The 25,183-nt window shown below is 39.6% G+C and overlaps 1 protein-coding gene across 6 annotated transcripts in view; it reads right to left on the reverse strand.

Moving 5' to 3' along the window:
* GRIP1 (glutamate receptor interacting protein 1) overlaps positions 1-25,183 on the reverse strand; it is a 303,721-nt gene that overhangs the window by 86,929 nt on the left and 191,609 nt on the right. For all 6 annotated transcript variants that reach the window (XM_021385102.1, XM_021385101.1, XM_021385104.1 and 3 more), the window contains exon 2: positions 11,655-11,735. In XM_021385102.1, the coding sequence (XP_021240777.1) occupies positions 11,655-11,735 (81 nt within the window). The remainder of the gene's footprint in view (positions 1-11,654; positions 11,736-25,183) is intronic.

Raw genomic sequence — 25,183 nt, forward strand, 5'->3', positions numbered from 1 at the left:
TTTCACCTAGGAAGTTAATGAAGTCTGCCACTCTAGTAATGTAAGAGAGATGAATAGAAACATGCCATTAAATTAATTATGAAATTAATGCAGTCAAATAGGATTTGGGTATCCTGACAGGTGATCAAAACCCTCACTGGGCAGAATAATACAAACTATGACCATATAAACAAAGCAGTTTTACACAGATTCCTTGATACACCTTTGTATTTAGTGATCATCACTCAGATGCTTCATCTCACTCTTTTGAAAGGATTCAACGAGAATATTAATAACCAAAGAGAGGGCAGGAGAATCAGAAAAGACTATTTCGAATAGTTAAGGAAACATGCCTGGGAGCAGAAGATTGGAGAAGCATGATCTGTTTACTTTAACAAGGGGAAGATTAAAAGGTGATTTCGTAATGAAGTACCTATAAAGGATGAACTGTATTTTGATGAAAGATGACTCTACCACAAATGAGGGGAAGCAGAAACTACACATATTCAACCTAGGAAGGAAAACAGTGACGTTAATTGACCACAAAAGAATGAGATGGATCACAAGCAACTTTAGTAGAATGGAGGTTCCTCTAAAGCATAATTCAAACACAAGATGAAGCAGAAGTAAATTCAGGGAAGTTACATATTTTGTATAGATGGCCACCAAGGTCTCTTCTGGCCCACTAACTCCACCTAAATTCACAGCTAAGGATAAAGATAAGATATAAACTGAAAGGATAAGTGCTTTGGCCTTACTACTGCACTTCTAAATACAACAGAAAGAAAACCTAGTTTGTAACGACGCTATAGTTAACTCATGGTCTTACACCAAACAGAAAGTCCAACTCCTTTATTCTATGCTATGAGGCAAAAAAGCATATCTTTGCAATCAGGAAGATGCATAAGCATCAAAATACATTCTCTTCTTTCGATACTAAGTGAAGAAAAAGCATGAAAATGTTAATAAAAAAAACAAGAATATTGGCAATCTTTTCTCCATCAACATGAAACACATTAAACTACTTCATATTAACCAAATGGACACAGAATTTTGTGACAAAACTAAACAAAGAGAGAAAATATTAGATTTTTTTTTGCAAGGAGAGCTTGCAAAATGATACAGTCAAAAAGAAAAAGCAAGTTATTATCCGGATCTGGGATAGTATATTTTGGTGTCAGAGAACTGTTATCTTGGTAGATGATATATTATCGCCTTGCTATCTCCATTCCCTGAATTTATAATCACTGCAGAAACTGACTGGGAGATTCAGAAAAAAAACCAGATGAAAAGCACACATTAAATCCTGTAAAGAGGAATCAGAAAATAAACTAGGAATGTCATTAAAGAGACAAATTATCTATAATGTACAAATAATCTAACAACTGCAAATGATAAAAAATATTCTCAGCTTCTCTCTGTTGGGTCAGACTAACAAACCATCTAGTCCTTCACTGTATTGGAAAGTAAGAAAGGGAAACTGAGAGCTTGGCTGTTTTGTACAGTCCTGTCAGTTCCCCAATACCTGGCACTGTGATAACAGAGGCTAGACTGATCCTAGGTCTTTGTAGTATTTATTTTTTTTGTGAACCTCTTGCTCTTTAATTTGTTTGATTCCTTTTGAATCTGGTGACTCTGTCTGCATGCAGAAGTTTGCTGCTTACTCCCCCTGTCTGGTGATGATCCAGGAGGATCATCTCAACCAAATGACGCAGAAATCAGTTTTTCTGTTGAACCCACATTTTTGCACCAATGCTGGATTAGTAATAATTTACAGGACAATATCTAAATAGATTTCTACTTAAGTGAAAATGATTATGCATGAAAAATTTCTAACACATTTCCTAAATTCTGAATACTCTGAGGAACCTGAGCATCCTCACAGACTTCTCTTGTCATGTAATACAATTTTTCTTAAGACAGTCCCCCTCCATTCCTGCTCCTCTCCAAAAACCCAACCTCGCTGTCATGTGAAAATATAGTCGTCTTCAATTAGTCAATATCAAGCTTTAGGTATTCAGTTACCTAAAACAAAGAAACTGACATCTGCAAATGGCTGTTCCATAACAGACTGCCAAAGTAAAGTTTCACCACTTCTTGGTGGACAACAGAAATTATTGGGATTGATGTGTATTGTGTTCAGCCATATATTGACTGTGATCAGTTGCGCAAGCACATGGTTACAGATCTCACTATGCTCATCCCCTCCTACCATGACTTTTAAGGAGCACATGGCTTTTTTCTCCCTTTGCAAACTCACCCAGCCTATCCAGTTTCTCTTTCAGAGACTATGCTCCCATACCCTTCCTTCAGTCTAGTCTTGATCATCTATATTTCTACCTGTTTGGCTTTTCCTGGTTTCTCTCTCCTCACATGGCCTCTACAGCCTGCTTCCTCTTCCAACTGAAGCCTTTAAAGGAGAATAAATTTTTCAACAGACATCACCAACCCTTTGAGTAAAGCAAATGAAGACAAGCGTCACAAGGATGGTTTTCCTGTGTGGATTCAGAAAACATGCTGAAGTCATGCAGGAAAACAGCCAGGAGATGGCACTCCCAACCCCAGGAGATCCCCAACCCCTGAAGCTCCCCAATCTATTTTCAGTCAGAAACAGGTAAGTTACACCAGGGGAGGTTCAGGTTGGATATTAGGAAAAAAAATTTCTCAGAAGGAGTGGTGAGGCATTGGAACAGGCTGCCCAGAGAGGTAGTGGAGTCAATGACCCTGGAGGTGTTCAAGAAACATACAGATATGGCACTGAGGGAAATGATTTCATGGAGATGGTGGTGTTGGGTTGAGGGTTGGACCAGATGATCTTAGTGGTCTTTTCCAACCTTAACGATTCTATGATTCAACTAACAAATGGCCAGCGGAGTACATGCAAAGGGTGGTGCAGTGGCACATTTGCTGAATATAGAACTACTCTATCAAAATTGCCATCTCTGCCCCTAAGTGTGCATTTACAGTGCATGTACAGGGGTAAACAGTGGTGAAAGTTTTTTTACAATGTCCTTAGGGACACTATATGGGGTTTTATCTTTATAGTACTACAAATAGCTAAATTAATATTGCTGGGAAAAACTGCTGCAGGAATAATTAAGTATATTATATTTAGAAAGCCTGAAGTTTGGTAGAATTTTATACAACTAAACCCAAATATGCAGAAATGAAGGTATTCAGTATCATCAGCTACAAATACCGCTATTGACTGCACCTATAATCAAAATTTATATAAAATTGAAAATATTTTGAAGATATTTATCTTTTCAGACAGCATGTCTCATATCAGCTGGATATTTCAAAAAGTACATTTTTCTCATTAATGCCACAAATGCACTTTCTTTCTCATTTATCATGAAATGAATGAAATTAGAGCTCTCTTCTAATCCCTTTCAGTATTGAAAAGCATTAGCGTGGTAATGTAATTGTTGCTCAGTAAACAAATTTTATAAATAAATCAACAGAAATCTTGTTTAGGTAAGAACCCAGTGGGCTTTTTTCATTTTCTGTGAGAGAGACTTCTTTTGGGCTTATCCGTGTACGAAACATTTACATGAACGACATATATAAAACTATTCCAGCAAAGTTATTTTGGTGGAAGGAACGAGGGACAAGGAAAAAGTCTCCTCTTTTTCAATATTACATGCAAAAGCAAATTCAGGAATTTCCAGTGGAGAGAAGTAAAAGAGATGTAGCTCTGCAGATGCTGCACAGCCCATTTGATAAACCTCCAGCAGGTTAAACAAACACTCAGTGAACAGGCAAGACTATAAATGATACAGCAACTGCAGTCTCTCATCAAACATGAAAATCAGCAAATGACTTTGCAGATATAATAAACACCTCAAGTGCAGAAAAGCTTACTAGTCTGCGTTCTGCATTTCGCAGGTCAGAGCACTTGCTTCTCCCAGGAAATGACCCATGATACTAACCATAATATTTGTGACTGCAGAAGTCATTGTTAATGGACTTCTAAATGTTAAAAATATCTTCAGTGGCAAACCTGAGCATTCTGTGCCGATTTTAAAAAGCGCACAGTTAAGGTGTCTATGAAACAAATGCAAATGGAGGAAACAGTGCTTTTGTAGATGCATACTTCAACTTCCTAGCTCTGCATCTACTGATAAATAGATGCATATGCACATTATTTTCAGGTTTTCTGTAATGAGCTCTTTTTTCTGCAGTGAGAACTACAAAAAAGGAAGGGGATGATTTTGTGGTGGTTTCCTCAGGCAAAATGTACTTTTTATCTACAAAACCAGTTAGCCAGAAGACTACTTAACATTCTGGTACGGAACAAAGGATTAGGCAGATAGTGCTGCATCTGTGAAACCTGAGCCCCTACAAAATCTGAAGTGAAAGGCAAGACAGGTTGTGATGAGGTTGAGGAAGGTGATGGGGGTAAGTTACACAATGTTGCTGGAGAAGGTGGCAGTCCCATGGCAAATCTCTCAAAGGGGCCTACTGAAGTCAGCAGAACCCCATCAGAAAGCAAACAGCACCACTTCCATCACTGTGGCTTCACTGGCACTGGAGCCTGGAGGAATGGGATGAGGTTACCTGTAGGCATGAGATCAGCTGATTTTGAACACACATTGTCTTGTCAATGCCATGTTAATCACAGGAGAAAACAAAACTGTGGAGATGTGTCTGCATGTAGAAAAGCCTCCACCCATAGAGATGGATCATCTGTCTGTCAGTTTGTTGGTCACTGTGCAACTGGTTGAGACTGTAACAGCTGGGCTACAGCCAGAAAAACCTGAGATCTGTCCTCTGTCCTGAGCAATGACATTAATGAAACTTTTATCCTCAGATCACATCACATGTTTGAATTTTTTTTTTAATCCACATAGATTTCTTTTTCATTTCCTCCTATCTCCTGGTATTACTTTCTATATTTCTGTCTTATTTCCAGGATTATCTTGTAAAAGAAAAATAATACGTAATGTCTATTCTGCTATTATATTACACTGTACAGACCTTTTTTGCACTTAAATTGTAGCATATCACACACAGACATTAAATTCAGCTAGTGCAGTTTTATATTAGCAGCTCAAGCACGTCATAAAGGGATCACATGTTCTGGCTCTATCTAACCTATACTGGATCCTGGAATTACATATAATTTAACACAATTATTTTTTTCTTCTTATGACAAGGTATTCTTGTTTTCAGGGTTAAACTGATATTTCTGCATGTTATCATGGAACTAAAACCCTAACGAGGAAAGTCCAGGGGTCTTTCAAATTCTTTGGTTTCCAGCTGACCTACATCCAAGCTGATGGGTTGAGGGCAGCAGACAAACCCCTCAGGAGAGCCATATTTGGCACAGTCTGAGATACAACGTGAACAGTTTGCTGCACAGCAGGCTGGGGGTCAGGGAGGAGGAACATGGCATACCTCCATGTTTTTATGAATAGATGATGGGACCTGAATGTGTTCAGAGCCAATGGACACAAGAAAACTGCGTTGTCCTTTTGTCTGCAATACCTATTGTATATCTGAACATCACAGAGGCTAAAAACTCCCAGGGTGTTAATCACTGTTGTTACAACAATAATGTACTATGTCATTATTTCTCCTAGGAATATTTTGTGTCCTAAGACATTACGGAGGATGCTACATCATACAATATACTTTTTTTTTGGTAGCAGCTCTGTAAATATTATCCTTACATGGCATTTAATGATTTTTTGCTTGCACATGCTCCATGCCAGCTCAGTAGTTCACAATTCAGAGTACACTAAAATTAAATTTGTTAACATTTCATTTTTACATTAAAATTCTGTCACCAAACTCCTCAAAGATGAGGCTGCAAGACTGATAATAATGGCGATAGCAGAGCTGGACCTGCGGATGTGCACTGGGCTGTACATCCATTCTGTGTTTTCAGCTGGGTGGTGAGCTGTTTTTGAGATCAAACACATAGGAAAGCTATACTATAGCATGCTTCAAAGAATTGGGTACACTGGCAAGAGGGTGCACTACTCATGTATGTACAAAGGAACTGATAAATCTGGTCAGTTTAATTTCAGGCTTCAAAGTCTTGACAATTTTCCTTCAGAGTAGAGTGACCTACTTTAACAACCGACCTGTTAATGCAACTGTGCAACTGCGTACAAACATGCAAATGATTAATAATAATCGTCATATCTCAGATAGGAGCATAGGCTCCCACAGTGGAGAAAACGCCAGCGGAATACTTTATAACACCCAGCTGGACTTTCCTGCAGGGGTGGCATGTACTCTCACTATAAAAGCAATCTGCCTGTTCAGCAGAGCAGATATCGCTGTGGGGTAGGAGGATGCTGGGCGAGCTGCAGGAGGGTCCAGCAGCACTGGGAGTCTCAAGGCTGGCTGAGCTGGAGCATGAAGGCTTTGTGGGATCAAAGGCAGCGTGGTGGAGGCTGAGACCTGAAGGAGCACTGGCTGGGGGTGTAAGCTGTGCAAAAGGTAGGCAGCTGTGTTGTTCTTCTGTCTCAGAAAAAAAGAAACTTCCTCTGCTTGAGAAATACTCCCACTGTGTCCTCTCGTTACTTGGTGCCAATTCTTTGAACAGGAATTTTGTTTAGAGAGTGAGAGCTCCAGGACTGCGCTCTCCCAGCTAGGCTGCAACTCTGGATTCACCGAGAGTTCCAAGGGCCATCCCACAGCATACTTTAAGAGAACACTTTAAGTCACAACACCTCATGCTTCTGGAACTCTTCCATAGTGCAGAAGTCTGCATCAGTAGATGCAAAAAGTAAAAATTATTATTTTTTCAATTCATTGTCAAATAGATGGGGTAAAAATATGCTCTTCCCTTAAAGACACTCTTTTGACCCCCCAAAAAAAACAATTCGCAGAATTTAACTGAAACTTCTCATTATTTTAGCCACCAGAAATAAAACATAGAGAAGCTGGAGCATTTCAGCTCTTTAAAATTCATTTTTTTTTTCTTCTAAATAATAGAAACTCCTTAGAATCAATAAAAAGTGCTCACAGAATTGGGATAAAACCAAAAATCCCTCTTGCTTCAGGTTTTACAAAATATTTTAATCAGCCTCAAATTTATGGTGTCTTTTTTTTCTAACACAATTATTTTCACACCGGTGTGGTTTTGCTCTAGGTTTCAGCAAGTGAATTGAAAGCAGACAAATAAATTAAGCGAGCAATTTACACGGCATTAGTGTCGACAGATTTCTCCATGTTGTTTCAACAGATAAGAAGGTATTGGATTTTAGTCTGGAAAGCGTGGGAACAGCTCTCCAGGCCTGTCCACATTCAGCACCCAGCCCCAGCTCATCTTCAGCTTAAGTTTCAAAATGTCTCCTTCACAGAGCCATCAGCTTTTGACATTGTATCACTACTGCTGGATGCTCTCAATAAAGCTCTCACAGGAGTAGGCAACCACGGGAAAAACATCTTTGACTCAAGTGTTACTGATCCCAAACTTGCTCTGTGCCAGGCACACATTCAGTCTTTGGCACACCAGTGGTAGCTGAGAAATCCATGGGAACCTCAGCCATCTAAACCTAGAAATCAGCCACTGTGAGCACTAGATACTTTATCTTTAAATGGCAGATGTTTCCAACTGCATCTCTGATACTGAGGGAATGGTCTCACCCATGAGCTTAAAAACACATTGTTTGCATTTATTTGCCTAAGCACCAGTCTGGCAGTGATAGCTTCCTGGGTGAGGTACAGCATGCAGCCCCACTGCCTCTGTAGCCTACTATATGGGCAGAGTAGCAATAGGGGTTTGTTATATGAGGGCTGCTCTGAAAGTAATAGTGATGACAACGATGAAAAATAGTATTTTGTGGCTGAGAATTTGCTCTATCAACTAGTGTTATTGTGCTCTTTGTACCGTTGTAGTTTCCATGGAAATAAATGGGAGGCATTGCTTTCAGAGCACCCTATGTACACTGGGTAACAGTCTAAATTTGAAGGTTCAGAGAAAAAAAAAATGTTTCTTATTTTGCATAAAACTGCCTGTCATGTTGTTGCTAACTCAAGCCTCCCTTTTACAATTAGGAAATCCTGATGGTAAAGCTAAAATAATGTTTTGAACAATCATTTATATATAATTACAACACCTACACATTTGCAAGATTAAGTCGAGGCCTCAAACTGCAATTATATGAATGCCCATAATTTAAATTAACTATAATTTCATCAATTCTGTAAATCCCTTTCAATGGATCTGTTGCTTGTTGATTTTGTGCCATGTGAAGACATGATAAATGTGACATGTACCCTCATCACATGAATAATGTATTCTGCATCTTAAGTGAGCCAGTTCTGCTCCAGAGAGAAGCTTAATCCATTCCCTGCTTCTGGGGATGAAAGGAATTAAACTCAGTGCACTGATTTCACAGTTTGTGCTCATTTGACTTTAATTATAAAATGATTATTTCAACCTTCTTTTTTTTTCCTGTAAAATAAACCAAGTCTGAGATCCATGTAACCTCTACAGAATTACATTACTTCTTTGTGCATTTGGTCTTTGGTCATCAACATTGCACTTTCAATACAGTTACACAGGAAAGAATAAAAACAACATATTGGGGTTTACACTTGATACAGCAGTTTCACATCCCTCAGTGATGAAAGGTCCTTTTTCTCATATCTTGCCAAAGGAAGGAGCACTGGAATCCTCTTAAGTGAATATAAATGTTACAAGTAGGAACCTTCACCAGGCACAGGGAGACAGCTCCGGCAGATTTAGATCATGTATCCTGGAAATATATATTTACTAGCATCTTTTCACAGACTATTTAAACCAGTGCAAAGCAAAGGATAGGATCATTTACCTTTCAAAAAAACAACAACAACAACAAAAACAACCAACCAAAAGATTTCTCCTGGCTGTAATGGCCAGAGCGTTCCTTGGGAACAAGACGTCTGCAGTCCATGTCTAAGGAATGATAGAGCATCAAGGGGCTTGGACAGCTATGTTGTCAAAGGTACTACCATGCTTCAAGCTTGAAAAAAAGCACCTCAGGAATGTAATATTTTATCAGGCATACCATCTGGGGGAAATAGCAGTGAATGCTTTCCATACAGCATATGCCCTCCATGTAAGGATTACTGACGGTAACTCCAGATGACATCTCTCCATCCAAGTTTAGAAGAATTTACTAGAGTCATTGTATCACACCTTCCCTTTCCAAAGTTGTTCAGAGCTGACCTACATACTGTCAGAAGCCAGATCCTGACCCCAAGCAAAACCAAAAGCAGCTGCACTATTTTCTGTCTCAACCTAGTGTTACTAGGGAATACAACAGGTATTCCCCCTGTTGCCAAAATGCTTGGGTAGGATGTGTCTGCATCTGTGGCAAGAGAACCAACCTCGTGGATAAACTGCCCACAGACAGATGCTATTCAGAAGGCTAAATTTTCTAAGTGTCCAAAGTGAGATAAAAGTTCAGGGGATATTTCCAGAAACTTCAGTCAACTCCTAAATGTTGGTTACTTCACAAAATGCTGCTTAGTTTTATAGAGGTACTCATGCATCTAAATTCACAATATTCCTTGTGCTAGAATGGCAATTTGTCAAGGCATGAAAACATTATTATTATTATTATTATTATTATTATTTACTATTGCACCAGCTCAATGTCATTTATATTTTGGGCTTCTAAGGTCTTGTGTGTCTTCACAACATTGAAAATTGAAGAACATACAGAAGACCCCAAATGACAAACAGTATATCTCACCAAAGAATTGTTAGTGTTGTCTCTCAGAAGTAACTCTGACTCACACACAGCACACGTATAATCATAGAATGGTTTGGGTTGGAAGGGACCTTTAAGATCATCTAGTTCCAACCCCTCTGCTATAGGCAGGGACATCTCCCTCTAGACCAGGTTGCTCACAGCCCCATCCAGCCTGGCCTTGAATGCTTCCAGGGAGGGGACATCCACAGCCTCACTGGGCAACCTGTTCCAGTGTCTCACCGCCCTCACAGTAAAGAATTTCCTCCTTATATCTTGTCTAAATCTACCCTCTTCCAGTTTATAGTCATTTCCCTTCATCCTATTGCTACTTGCCTCATAAAAAGTCCCTCCCCAGCTTTCCTGTAGGCCCCCTTCAGGTACTGGAAGGCCGCTGGAGCCTTCTCTGATACACATGTACACTAAAATTCCAGAATATGCAGTTAATTTTTTAAGAACTCAAAATAAATGGTCACAATGACTACTGAGCATTTGACATTCCTACTCTTTATCAAATGATCTAAAGAAAAATTCAACCTGTTCATCTTTCATCAAACCTTCTCTTTAAAGAATATGACCGAAAATCTTCAGTTCTCTGTTATCTAAAATTATGAACTTAAGTCTGTATTTAGACCATAGCATAAGTAATCTACAAACACAGCAACTACACCATGAATGTCAACTACTACGTTCAAAGTGAAAAAATTCAAAAGATTATTATTTTACTTAAAGTAGAGATTTAGTATGCTAAATATTAATGATGCATGAGCTACAGAATTTTCTGAAGAGGTATCCATATAGACAACTACATTCACTCTGAACAACAATAAATCTTCACTTATATTGACTTGGAGAAAGAAATTTATTTGATGTTTGTATAATCAAAGAGTTCCTCATAACAATGAATGCACACTGAACACTACAGTTGATTTATTTCTCAACAATTTTGATTTTCATGATTGTATTGTGAAAATAACAATCTTTAAATCACTAGGATATTTTAAGCAGTCAAAAATATTCATTCTGAGCAATAGTAAATTATCCAGCTCTCTAACTCTCTCACACACATACACACATTTGTACATAGGGCATCCACACAATCTGTACCTTGGCCCTTCAGAAACAATTCAGTTACTGCGATGAGATCTGAGCCTGGCAATGATAGAAGTCTGAGCTCCATTCCCTGTATCTATAACCTCTGAGAGAGATGTGTGACTTTGTTCAATAATAAGGCCACAAAGTGCACAAAATATTATGATTATTCATTAGAAGGTGGGTGACATGACCTTCCAGTTTTTGATTTCTGTTGCAATATGTCTTCCCTTCCAGTCAGAGGTTACTGTTTTTGAGGTGAGAATAGAAACATTAGTTATTCCGCCTGTGCACAACCTTTGTCAGTGTTCATTTGTTTTCATTAGCTGATCTCTAGATTTTACTTGAGGTGAAAACTCGTTTAGATTGCTGCATAGTGTATACATAATATTGCTGTTCATAGGCATGAAGTGCAGACTCATTTGAAGTAATTATGAGAGAGAGAGGTTTGAATATCCCATTGATCTGGTGGGTCCAGCTCTGTGCGACTGGATAACAGAGTCCACAAGGATGGTGTACGTATGGCAGAAAACCACACGCAGATGAGACTTCTGACAGTGTTCTGTACTGGAAATAAGAGCCAAACTCCCTACACCATTGAAACCAGATATGAAAGAACAGATTTCTCAGGGCCTCTGATGAAAGGGCTGTTGTGATCAACATGTGAAATCAGCTGCAAAAGGAAGATGCAGGGATGTCCCTTATACTAAAAGCCCCAGGGAACCTAACTGAGGAAACTCCTTACAGTTCCAGTGGAACCCTCCTTACAAATTACTTGTTGGCAACTACAGCCCATTTGCTTTTTATAACGAGTTTAATTTTGATTAGTATTACCTTGCTGTTCACAAACAAATCACATGTTATAAAAAGCAAAGCAAGTCTTACCTGGAATACTCTGTCTCCTCACAGACAGTGCTCCATCAGGTGTCCTTGCCTGGTTTGCAGACTTTGTGTAAGGACTCTCATCTAAACAGAAACAAGCAAAGTTGCAGTTACTGATAAATATCGTGTTAAAAACAACAGAATTCTTTTTAATCTAATTACTGTGAACTAGGAATGCAGACTACAAGAGCTAGATGAGGATGGACGTTTCTGAATTCTGACTCAATGCCATGTCTAGCCTCAATGACAATGGCTCTGAATAACAGAGCTGAAAAGGATGAGGTAAAGCTCAGATCAGAGATAATGATTTGTTGATGACAGGCTGGATATACAAAGCCCTTTTCAGTTTTGAAGTAATCACAGAAAATTTTATTTTCCTAATGTTAAGAAGCTTCATGTGTCAAAGACTCCAGTAAGAGAGGGACCTTCCCTATTCAGTAGTATTTCCAGAACCTTTTGAATATTCCGGCTGTAAAGACGCTCTCCTTTTCTTTTGGGATCTGCCAGGGGACTCTTCATTCATTAACAACTCATTGGAGAGAACATCAGAAAGCAGTTGCCCAATAGGCCAAGCACACTTACACTTTAGTACTGCACTGTGGCAGCCTGTGTCTATGCAGGAGGCTCTGAGTAACACCTACTGGTCAACCTGGAGGCATCAGAGGCCGCTGCTGGTGGGCCAAGCAGATGAGCTGTCTATTACAGGTAGCACGAGGCAGAGGTGAGGCACTTCTGCATCCCTCCTGGGAGCAGAGTGACCACGAGGAAAACCATCAGCCACATAGCGGCTTTAAAAATGGCAAGCTATAAGCTCAGTAAAGAAATGTGCATGAAAGAGAAGAAATAGTAGTGTGGATTTTATTACTTCAATCAAAGGAAAGGAATCACAAGAAATTAGGCTTCTGTCTTGCTTGTGCTTCAATCAAGCACTCAGAGACTTTAAAGCATTATCAAATCCTTCTGTTCACGTATTTTTCCTTCAGGTTGTGAAGCATCGATCAATTTATAGCATGTGCATGAATGTGGATATAGTAACAAGAAAGCTGAATGATTTTTTTGTTTTATTTTAAAGGCAACAGATTTTTGTAAGGCCATGTGTGCTGACATAAATGCACCAAGTAATGAAGACCATATATTGGTAAAACATCTCAACAGACAAATATCACTGTTTTTTTTCTACAGAAAATGAACTGCCATTGTTCTGGGACTACATTGTTACAAGGAGAGAGGTAACAGGCTTGGCTATACTGCATGTTATTACAAACTTGAAGAAAATAAAGCTGTCAGCTACCTAATGTACAGAAGAATGAAAGAATATTAGCACACATCCAGCTACACAAGTTAAGAAAAAGGTAGACATGAAAGTGGAAAATCTAATATTGTCACATATGCAATATATACATATCCCTATGGAAGTTAAAAAAAAAGAAAAAAGAAGTGCAGTAGAGCTTTTTTTCTGTCACAGAAGAGGCACAGCTGAGCTAGAACTCAAGCTAAGGGTCTGAATAGTCTTACTAACTCATATCAATACCAAAAATTGGGATCATCAATAATGTGACTGAGATGTCACATGCATTATTCTTTATTTGCAGGCGCTGAATGTGACAGCAGATATTGCGAGACACGCATTTTTCTGTTAAAAAGGGGGCAGGAAACATAATACAATTTCTCAGGTACTGATGGATGGTGATGATTTTGGGGCCCTATTTGCATGTGTGTCCTCCCTGTGAAAAATCTATCAGCTCATGGAACAAACAGCATTCTCCTAGTCAGACTTTGAACATTTGCATTATTTTCATCAGATGGGAGAGAGGGTAGAAAGGAGAGATGAACGTCCACAACTAGACCTTTTTCACTGAATCTTTGTCAGAAGCAAATGAATAAATCAGCTGCAATCTTTTGCCGGAATAGAATTTTCCCAAAATTGTACTACACTGGGAGTATGCATGGTTATCTTGAGTTCACAAAAAAGGACAAGCCTGCAAATCTTTCTAGTTAATGACACCAGGGAGGGAAGGTGAGTGTGCATTCAAATTACTTGCAAGCGAGCAGGAACAAAAAGTCTAGTATTTTGCACGTATTAACTGGCAGGTATGAAAGACAGCTGAGACTCTATATATGAGGCCACAAGCATTTAGCTTTAGCACTGAAAACTTGCCAGGTATTTACGTGGTTTATGCGCTGTTAGGTACTGCAGGGATGTAATTACACCACATTTTTTAGCCCTTCTACAGATTTTCACAGCAAACAAAGAGGCATAAAAGATTGCTTCATAAACTTTTGAATCCTATTAACACAAAATATGTTCAATTATTATGGAAGAAAAACACCGAGACATTGCCTCATTGGTCGATGGGGAAGTTTCACTTTGGCGGAAGTCCCCAAGACAGGAAAGAATTATCTGTCAATGCCCATTTAAGAGTAAAATCACACTGTGAGACAAGAAATCAGTGTAAAGAACTCACAGAAACAAAGGAAAACAAATATAACCACCTGGAGAAGGAATATAAGCAGCACCATTATTTGAGACAGAAGAGTAATATGAAGATAGATGCAGAAGTAGATACCATCCTAAAGAGCAGAATAAATTAAAGAGACAAGAAAGCCCTGGCAGCTCTGAAATGCCAGACACCATCATACTGTCAAAAAAGGAAGAAATCTGTTTGTCTCCATTAGCAAAGTTGTTTGTATGGCAACAAGAATTTACAAATCAAATCATAATTTATGCCCCATCTGCTGGAGGGGACCATCCTTGGCAGGGAGGATTTTTGCAAACATGCAGAAACGTCTCATGGTACCCGCACTTAGAGGGATTTGTTTGAGTGCTCTGCGATTCCAACTTCACTCTCTACAGCACAGAGACTCTCTGGAGATGAAACTCAACCCAGCGAGCCAACACAGTGAAAAAGTGAAGGAGGAAGAGAGTGTGAAGCATGCCCTAGGGACAGACAGCAACTTGGAATTAGGTAAAGGTGAGATACATGTAAGAAGCCACCTATACGAAGTGGAGGAGGAAATAGGCTAGATTCAGAAGCATAAATCTCACCCAGATACAGTCCTAGTACTAAAATAATCTGATCACCAGTGGGGAGAGGGCTGCAGCCTCTGACAAACCTTCAGGCTGAGCAGCTTTTCTGCTGGATGCTGAAGGCCTGGCGGGGAACGGCACATGGGAGCTCCTCAGCTCAGCCTGCTCCAACAGGAATCGCACTGCTGAGGTCTGTGCTTCCGACGTTGGAAACAGCATAGCTATGTGGATACAGTCTTGAAACTGCATTAATTACACCAACTATTTTTCTCCTCATTTCTTTTGGCTAAGGAATTAAACAGCCCAGAGTAACCAATTTCTAGGAGTCGGTCAGTCATATCAAGGTGACTGCTACACCAGCAGATCTCTTTGCCTAGTAACCACAGGAAACAAACCCTCTTACACTGCTAGCAGGCGAGCTCATTTTCCCCTAAAATTCCTAGTTTGTGTATTTTCTGCAGTTGTAAATGTGCAACAGGGAACAAGTTGCCTGCTGTGCTAATTCCCCCAGTTCCTGCCACAATGCCATGGAGGTGAAGCCTTCCAGTTACTGAGAACCTGAACCAGCAAAGTGAAATCATCACCCTGGTTTCTCTTTACGCTCATCCTCATGAATGTAACAGCTCCAACTACAAGTAACAGTGGCTAACATATCATCCTTTCAAAGCTCTGCGCACAGTTCTTCTAATTAAAGACTGCAAAGATAATGATCAAGTGAATAGATAAGCAGTTCTACTGCTTGCAGTTCCTTCTGTAGGCTTATTGCTTTTACCTATTGCCTGTGAGGCAGATAAACAACTCTTTGCACTTTCCTGCCTGTTTTTATCCAGCTGGCATCTCTCCCTGTAACTGAATGATTCATTCTTTGAGTTAGGGACCATGCTGTGACCCATTTACATCATTCTGCATCGCTCCTACTACGCAGGGGGACCTCCATCCAAGACTAAGGGCTCTGTACACTCTAGAAAACCAACAGTAATGTAATCCTATAAAGTTGATATATGTGTGCATTGTCCAGTGTGTAAGTGCTTGGGACTGTGCAAGTAAAATGACCGTTTGTAATCTTTTGATATTTGCTATATTCAGTTTAATATCCTTTGAATGATATCAACTGGGGACACATAAGAGGGAACAAGGAAAGTCTAAAGATATTTCCTCAAGAGCCAAGTCCAGGCATTCAGTGTATCAGGAGGTTTATGATCACTGGAACATTTGTGTGTCCCTCAAGAGGGCTGTGAAAGCTATTGACCCAAGAACATTGTTTACAGTTGCAGTAAAGGCTATGAGCACTCTCCCTGTGCCAATCTCACAACTGGTTGGAGGATCAGAGGAGGCACATCCAGGTGGTAACTACTGAACTCAGAAAATGTGCCCAGGTCCTGTGCTGCATAATTCTCATTCTTCAACAGCTTTCTTATTTATGTGTTGTTATGAGAGAAGCTGTACGTTGGCCAAGGGAGAACTGAACTTCAATGTTTTTAGAGTTTAACCATGTATTTCTTAAGCAAACTTCAGAACTCAAGCAAGTAAAACCTGAGATGCTGCATATATGTTCCTCATTGTTCCTTTCCTAAGCATCTCCAATTAATGTGAGTCCCAAGACTTCACCAGAAAATACGTTACACCTCCAGCTTGCTCGGTGTACTGGGGGAGTAGGATTGCCTGCGTGTGTTGCTGCTTGCACTGCTTATGATAGCACGCATCTACAGTAGTAGAGAGTCACATACCTACACAGAGGATGGCAACATACCAAGTTGTAAAGATGATTATGGCTGAGAGAACATCCTTGAGAAGATTAGTTTATCAAAAATTAAAAACACCAGTGTTCCATTTACTGCTTCAGGCATTCCCAGATCTGCAATATCATGTTCACTCTCAAATCTTCTTTATAAAGAAGTTACTGTATTCACTTTCGAATAAAGAAGAATATTTTTCATTAAAAGCAACAGATTCTTATGAATCCTGATAGTGCAGCACAAATTATCATAGGTTCCCATACTTTTTGTATCTGAAACTTAATCTAAATTTCATCTTTAAATGGTATAAGCTTAGCATTCTCTAAAAGCATTATTTCTGGCTTAGTATCATACCTGTGATAGCTGGTAAATTCTGAGCTACATCATTCTTTGTTATCCTCACATTTTGCAGCTGGAAGCTTTCACAGATAAAAATAAACACATATCCACTGATGCTCGTAGTTTACAGAAGTTCAACATTTGAGAGGCATACACAGAATCATTCTTCTAAACTCAGATGTTGGAAGAGGGACCCAAGTCCCAGTCTCACATTTACAGATAAGTACCCAAATTCCCAGCTTTACTATCATTCCATCTCTCTCTCTTTGATGAGTGTTTTAAGTATGTCATACAAAGCAAATTCAAAGCAATCTCTTCCACATTCAATTTGAAGACTTGCACTGGATGAGGCAGGAGAGAAAATGTGAACTCAAGATCCCCTGTGTATCTCTGTGAGTAGCCCAATCGCTAAAAAGGTATAAAAAGCAAAGTCATCAGGATCATTCTAACACCTCTGATCTCACATAAGCACATCTCTTCAATTTCAGTTGTTTCTGGCAAAAATGCCTGAACATATTTTCTCTGTTCTGCTAAAAGTTCTGGAAAACATAATTTTCAGGTAAATATACAGCAATGTGGAGGAAAAAAAAATATCATAAGGGAAGCTGGAACTTAGTTATCGAGTTCTACAATTCACACTACCCTATGGCTTCCTGCTGGGAGGACTTCTGATGAAGAGAGTGGACAAATCTTTTCCCCTGAACTCTGAAGGCAAATAATTCTGAATGAGAACTGATAAAGTAATTCTGAATATTTATGCAATACCCTGATCAATGTAAACAGTAACAGTCACAATCAGAAGATAAATACCAATACAAAATTTCATCAAAAAAAATCAGCTGACCGCATCTGATAGTTGAATTATATGAAGAATAATACTATTCAGACTCTTTTTAATACTTCAAGCATATAAAGGTCACTAAATGTCCTAAAACTCTGAGAAGTTCTACAACAAATTGAGGTATAAGTGTGTTCTAAGTTGAACATGCTTGAGAGGATAAAGCAAATTAAATTTGCTGAGAAAGGGAGAGTACTGGGAATTTTTCTTTGGCTGTTGATGGGAGATTTGGCACAAATGCTTTCAGCTTGGTGTAACTTCATCCTTAGAAACTGCAATTGACAACAACTGAGAAAAAATATATTGGAGAATGCCTTTTCCTGTAAAAGAAGAATGTTCTCAAAGATTTGCTTTTAAATAATGCAAAAGTCTAGAGAAAAATTAACATCCTGGAATGTTCATGGTTACCAGGATATCACTACAGCTGCATCAAAGTGTAATGGACTACTAACAGTTGAAAAAAGAGAGAAAATTGGCTAAGTTATTTCTGTAGATGTATAATGTATGGATTTTGAATGTATACGCTTCATGAAACATCAAAATGTCAACAATCTTCTTTGCCCGTATGCTAATCCTTTCAGACTTGTTACGGGAGCTCCAACCATGAAAGAAAGCATTAATTTCTTCTACTTGTGCCGAGGAATAACAATTTTTCAAGTTCCTTTTACAGCTATGGTTTCAGTCACTTCCAACGAGACCGGATTTTTCAAATGGCAATGCTGCTTTTCAAAGTAATGCTTAGAAATATTGAAAATTTCCTAAGAGCTGTAGGTAACAGTCATTAACAAACCAGGCTCCAAGGAGGACAAATAAGAATGTATTTAATCTTAATCCTTTCTAATCAAACTCTCTGCTCAGTGCACTCCAGCACTCTTTATTAAGAAAACATTGGGTTTCAAGTGATTCCATAAGTAGTATAGAATTATGATGAGGATGAGTTATTATTGCTGCTCTGGTAATCTCCTTTCCTATATTTAGCAGACTACCCCTTCATTTCCCCACAAACTTAATTTTAACAGTTATAGCAACCAATGAATGAGTGTGTTGTCTCTCTAAAGTGAAAATTGATTCAATTTTATTATACTTTATGGAAATTTAATTATCTGTTTTCTGAATTATACGATTACTTATCATAGTAGCAGCTCTGTTTTAATCTAGAAGCAGTAGAAGTAGGGTTCTGTAACTGCTCATAACTGTGAAACCATTTCCTAGAGATATTTACAACACCTCATCAAGCTTGACGGCTTGAGAAATGATCTAAATATCCTCTAAGTTTGCTTGTCTAAAGTTAATTTCCTAAGCCTGTGCTTAGGTAACTGAGTGGAAATGCTTGATTTCCTACCTGGCAAAGAACGTGGCTCAAGACGTTTTGCTCAGGAAAATTCAGAACTTTCTAAGAGCATCCAAAACACACAGTTATCTGCAGACTGCTGAAAATGCGTCCCGAGAGATACTAGCATGTGGTGAGATTCACTTCAGTGGGCTGTCAAATGAAGAATCCAATGTAAACAATACCCCAACCACAAACTACTTCAAATCTGACAAATATGCCTTTTTGTTTATACAGCACCAAGTATTTGTTAGGGAGTAAATGCAATGCCATTAAACAATCATTACTGAATCACGATGTGATTTTAGGATTCAGTGCAAGTTTCATTATGTTGTCTTGAGCTGTTCGCTGTTTATGGAAATCATATCGTCACCACACATTGGTGAAGTATGTGTGGTTTAATCAGAGCTGCTAGAAACTGAAAAAGTTGGGGAATTTAAAAGGCTCAAAGAAACTAAGGAAGTGAATTATTTTAGCTCTATGAGACAGCTCTGGATTTTTCTGTGCACATAACTTCTGTAGATGATCTTATTCTAAATGATGGGGCTGTATGCCGTTCCATTTAAAAGGAAAGTCCTAAGTGATGCAGAACTTGCTGACAGGAAACGCTTCCAGATATTCAAGCTATGCTTTTTGTTCTGAACATCTCATGGTTTGCTGAGAGTGGCATCTTGGCTGTAGAAATGTTTTGCAGTCCTTTCTGATTGTGTGTTTGGGAGCATCACATCACACCACATGCTGGCATTGCGTGAAGCAGTCACACACCAACTCCCTGGAAAAACATATCTGAAAACTGTTTTCTTATGATGCTCTAATTGTAAAGATATTCAATTACTTTGTTTAATAGTGATAAATTCAATTACCTTGTTTAGAAATGCTAAATCAGCATCCCTTATAAAATCAGCACCAAACCTCACAGAAGAGCATCAATGCCAAGAAGACGACAAAAATTCCCACAGGTCTCCTGGAGAGGGGAGGTGGGTAAAGGAGCAAGACCTGGACCAAGGCCAAGGGCCAGAAAACCAGACTGCATTAAGGCCACACCTCATGGAAAACTTCTATGAACACATACTTTTGAAGTATAACAGTGACCTTAACGTTACCTTTTATCCTCTGCTCTTGGTTCAGCTACCTTGCACATGGGGTTTTGCTGTGCTGGGAAGCCAGCGAGTGCTGATTGCAGGGAAAGGAGCCATGTCCTGTGGCTCTGTGTCAATGCCCTGCAGCTCGACCACCATGCTCCTGGCTGCCGTAGTTGCCCATTGCCATACCTCTCAGGGAGATGAGGCAACCGGCTTCCCGGCCAGCAGCACTGGATATTAACCAAAGATGACATGTGGCATGATCTGCTATTACATCTGTGGATCAGTTCAATCAGAAAAATATTTACTGGTCATTTGAACTGCGTATATCCTGTGTGACATGTCCACTCTACCACTCTACAGCTGTCCCTGTGCTTCCTTAGCCCAGTCTCAGTGGAGGTCTCCCCTGCAGACTGACTTCTTGAAACTTAAAAAAGAGAAGTTATGTTTGGGACTGCTGTTAGATCCTTTTAAGGCTTTCTGATTTTTTTCCTTGAGGGAAATAAAATTGCATATTCCTCCTTTGCATCAGTATATACATGGATAATAATCTTCTAGGTGTATGCAAGGGGAAGATACCTACCACCTTCTACCTGTGCAGGCCACAGTGTAAAGCAGGTGAGAAATAGCTGTGCAGGCTGCCAGCACTGCAGCTGTCTGAGATGGCTGGGAAAGGAGGATATCAGCTAGGAACTTCTATACCGTGGACGCAGAAGCTAGTTGTGTCTGTTTTAGGGGGAAGGTAGAAGTAATAGCTGAGACAGCAGAGAGTGTCACTCGAGTTGCATAAAAAGTAAGTAAAATACGTTACACTTCATAGAGAACAGGAGTTTAGTTTGCTTCAGGAAAAATAGGAATGAGCAAAGTCACAATACTATGTTCAAAGAACAACACGATATTCAAAGACAAAAGTTAATTTTTTTCCCAAGAGGTTACTTATCCTGCTTTCATTCCAGAGCTGTACTAATGCTATTAGCAGTAAATTGTATCATATGTTTTTCAGCCTACTTGTGACTGTAAGTATCTCTAGCGATGAGATCTCCATTGCTTTCTTTTTCTGATTGCTCCACAGGATCTATCAGCTCTCACAGCTGGAAAATATTTCCCTCTGTCAGTCTACAATTTTCTTCCCTTGCTTTAACTGCCATTCTATTACACCCAATTACACTCTTCTCCTCTTCAGAAGACCTCATATAAACCACTCTCAAGCACTGCTTATTCTCCCAAAGATCACACAGATTAGTGTGTACACTGCTGTTGGCCAGAATGCTACCAGTTCTTACTGGGCATGGCTTACCATGAAAATTGACCACTCTCGTCACTGAAGCATTGGCGCACAGGCTGATTTTATACTGGGATATCCATTTGGTGAAAATGGATATTTTATGTTTTTAAAACCAAAAATTTGCACAACGCTTACTCTGCTGTGGAGAGCATTAGAAGTAAAGCATACCTTTGTATTTTCGTAATGTTGAGCAAATTTATAGCAGTATGGGTAACCTTTTAGCACCACTATTAAGGTTTATTTGATACATAAAATTATTTTAACACTGCCACTAGGAGTTTTATAAACATCACACCACTACCAACATATTCATACTGGCACGCTACTGGGATTGCCCCACTTTATTTGCAGTTCAAGTGGCACATTTCAGTCCAAACTGGCATGGCTTGGGCTTTGTGGAGATCTGATCTTCCACAATGCACTTCTTTTAGGAGCCAGGCTATAAATCTGTCACCATCCTTCTACTTCTGTGAAATAACCACCTACTTTCAGCCTCTGCCCTGGAAGAGTTTATTCTCTATTTCTACAATGATTTTGTAGTAACTTTCACTAAGTTTAGTTGTCAGCAAAACTCTGCTGGTTTTGGAAACTGTGACAAGTCTGAACACAGAGTAGAAAAAGTCTTTTGAAATAAAGTGCTGTGCACTTTTAGGAGTGGGAACAAAGCAGACTAACAAAAGGGATGTCAGCTTGACAAATCAATATATATATGCACATTTGTTTTGCTCAAAGCTCACATTAAGCCTCAGCCACCTTCTGTGCTCTATCCACGCACTCAGTTCCTGAAGACAAGCCTTTTAACCTGTCAGATAACACCTATTTGTCAGCGTCTCCTGAGTCCTATTAAATGGCAAAGCTTACTTTGGGCATGCAGCTGATAGTTTGCTGTACTCTTCAAATTCTGGAAGATGTTAATTATTAGAACTGCATGCCCACACTTTGCCTGCATGAAGCTCAGCTCTTGCCTAAGCTTTTTGTAATCCTATGGAAAATCAAGAAACAGACACGTATGGATACGGGATATTCACCAAAAATTATACTCCCATAACCTTCCAGAAGTCAGGCAAGTAATTTTCAATCTTTCTAGGCACCAATCTTCCAAACTTTTTAACCAAGACTGTTTCTCCTTTAGGAATCCACAGCTGTACATTCCCTATGTTTTTGGCTCCTGGAAATGAAGGCAGCATCAAACTTCGCATGGCACAAGTGCAGAGAAATAAAAGATGTGGATTCCACTTTCTCGTTCTTCATCTGTTCAAACACTAAGGTAACATTGAGGTAATTACTAAATCTTCTTCTATACTAACAGTGTATTGCCAGCTTTTCCAGATCTATCATAACATTGTGCGGGTGCGCAGGCAGGTGTGCACATGTGTTTAATTTCAATGACAGGCTTATTCTATTTGTAAAATAATTTCAAAACAGAGAGAAGAAACCAATTAAATATAATAGGAAACCTCACACATCGAAAATAGCTTAAACAAACAAGACAGCATCAGATAAAGGACTGTACAGAAACACGGCATTTGAGGCAGATGCTCAAACAAACTGATGGGATCTGCCACTTTCTGAAGGTCAAATAAGCCTCCATTTTGGCAGACCAGCAATGGGATGATTGCCAGAGTCTAGATCACTCCATCACAGACCGTCTATGCCCTGTCCAGGTCATTACGATGAAGGATTGAGGGAATCCAAGCTCATTTTAGAAACCAGATTAGAATACAGGCAATTACTAGGACATGGCGTATGAGACTTCAGACCCAAGCAAGCACTAAATACATTAATATTTGCAAACACCATGCAGGCGGTGAAACACGTCTGTAGTACACTTCTGAAAAAAAAAAAAAAAAAAAAAAGGTAAACCAAAAAGGCCTCACTGTTATTTCACAAAGGTGATGCCTTCTTCATTATCTAAAATCTCCGAAAAGAGAAGCAGGTGCAGAATACAGCATAAATTCATGTAAACTGCCACTGGGAAGGAAGAAATAAACATTCAAGTCAAGAAATGACAGAAAATATCACAACTACAATTCCTAAGCGAGAACAGAGCAAGTTGTTTTCAGCTTCTTGCTGCAGCTTGGAGATCCAGAAGAGTAACATCTCATTACCCCTGTTAGGATGCATCTCTGTAGCAGCATCACCACCCTTATCAACCGGAAGATACAACTGCTGCCACAGCTGGAATTTAAATGTCCAAATCAGTGAGGAAACACAGATAAGCAGGGCAAGAAAGACATCTGATAGATGATAGTAAAAGCTTGACCTTTAAAGTATTTCAAAAAATCACTGATATTTTTTAAAAGTGCCAAAGATTATAAACTATGATTTCTGTATTGCACGAAATAAGCAGCATCAAAAATTTGAGCCCACTCATTAAGACCACAAGAACAGAAAACCAAGCCACTGAGACCCACAGGAATTGCTAGCTAAGACAGTGGCTTTTAACCTGCTGTCTATCAGGCCCCGAAAGATCAGATTCCTATGCAGCATCTCTTGGAAAGTCCCTCAGAAAAAGGACCACTTAGTACAATCTAATTATGGAAAGTATCCATCAATGTGTGCAATGCCACTAATTATCTAAACAGAGAAGAATGAAGCCATTAAGACCAATAGGCACAGCCAGCTGTCCAGGGCTGCCTGAGAGCCTAAAAGAAACCCACAGCTTCTGTGCTCCACAGCAAGCACATCTGGCTTCCAGTTCTGATGATGCCTGGAAGATGTGCACTGCTTTTGGTTGGAAAGAAATGTAAATATTTCCAAAAACACCTCATAAGAGGAGATAGGACAAGGACTGTTAAGAGCAAGTATTGTCAACTCCTCTGATGATCACAGCACCTACACTGTGATCCCAGCTTACCAGGTACACCCTGTGAAAGGAGGTGCTGCCCTTGGGTGGACAGGAGCATTGCTTCTGGTGCAGTAGGGTACATATAGGGCAGGATGTATCAGTGGGCAGGGTGCAGTGCATGGAAGAGAGAAGAAAGCAAAGGCTGATGGTGGGAGTCAGCAATGAATATGTTGCACAGGCACAGAATAGAAGAAGGGCCTCCTGGGAACCCAGAGAAGCCCTGGCACAGTTTGCCTTAAATCCATCAATAAATAAATACAACTCGTTTGGTCCAGAAATCTTCCTTGGTAGAGGGGAAGGGAGACCACTCACTGGAAGTTAAAGGCCTAGGCAAGTTTATCTTAAAATACCCTGGGCTCCATCAGTCACTTCCAAAAATTACCCTGTGAAAAATATTCCAAAAGAAGTCTTTCAGCAGAAAAAAACTGTCTTTCAATATACATAATATAGGACTTGCCTAAATTTCTTTTGTGAGGCTTATAAAACATCTCACTAACAATTCCCTTGTCTCCTATACTCCACAAAAATTCCATTACTATTCCTATTTTCTTGTCTTAAGGAAATAAATAATAAGTTCACTGTCTGCAATGTTTATGGGTTTTCAAGGTCGCCAGTCACCTGACGTTTCCATGCAAAGTATAAACCCCAGCAGAGTCATTCCTGGGGGAGCTGTAGGGCAGCTGAGCTGGTAGTACTGACCCTACACCATTTGCACCCATATTGGCTCAGGGTTTATCCTAAAAATGTTCCTTCTCACCAAAGAGCCCCAATCAAGCAGTGCCTGCACCTTGTACTCTTGCAGTCTCAGCCTGCAGGCAAGGGAGGGAGGGCAGCAACAAAACTGCGGTAATTCTATTTTGCATATGCAGAATAGAAAGAGCAAAAAGGAAGATGAGGCCTGGCAAAAAGCATAGCAGGTAGTAAAAGCATCCAATGCATAGGATGCCATGTCCCTGATGAGGAAAAGGGAGAGGAGAGGCAAAAAAAATGAATCATGTTGGAAGAGAAGGGAAGGGAAGGGAAGGGAAGGGAAGGGAAGGGAAGGG

This window comes from Numida meleagris, chromosome 1 (genome assembly GCF_002078875.1).
Source record: "Numida meleagris isolate 19003 breed g44 Domestic line chromosome 1, NumMel1.0, whole genome shotgun sequence".
Taxonomy (NCBI): Eukaryota; Metazoa; Chordata; class Aves; order Galliformes; family Numididae; genus Numida; species Numida meleagris.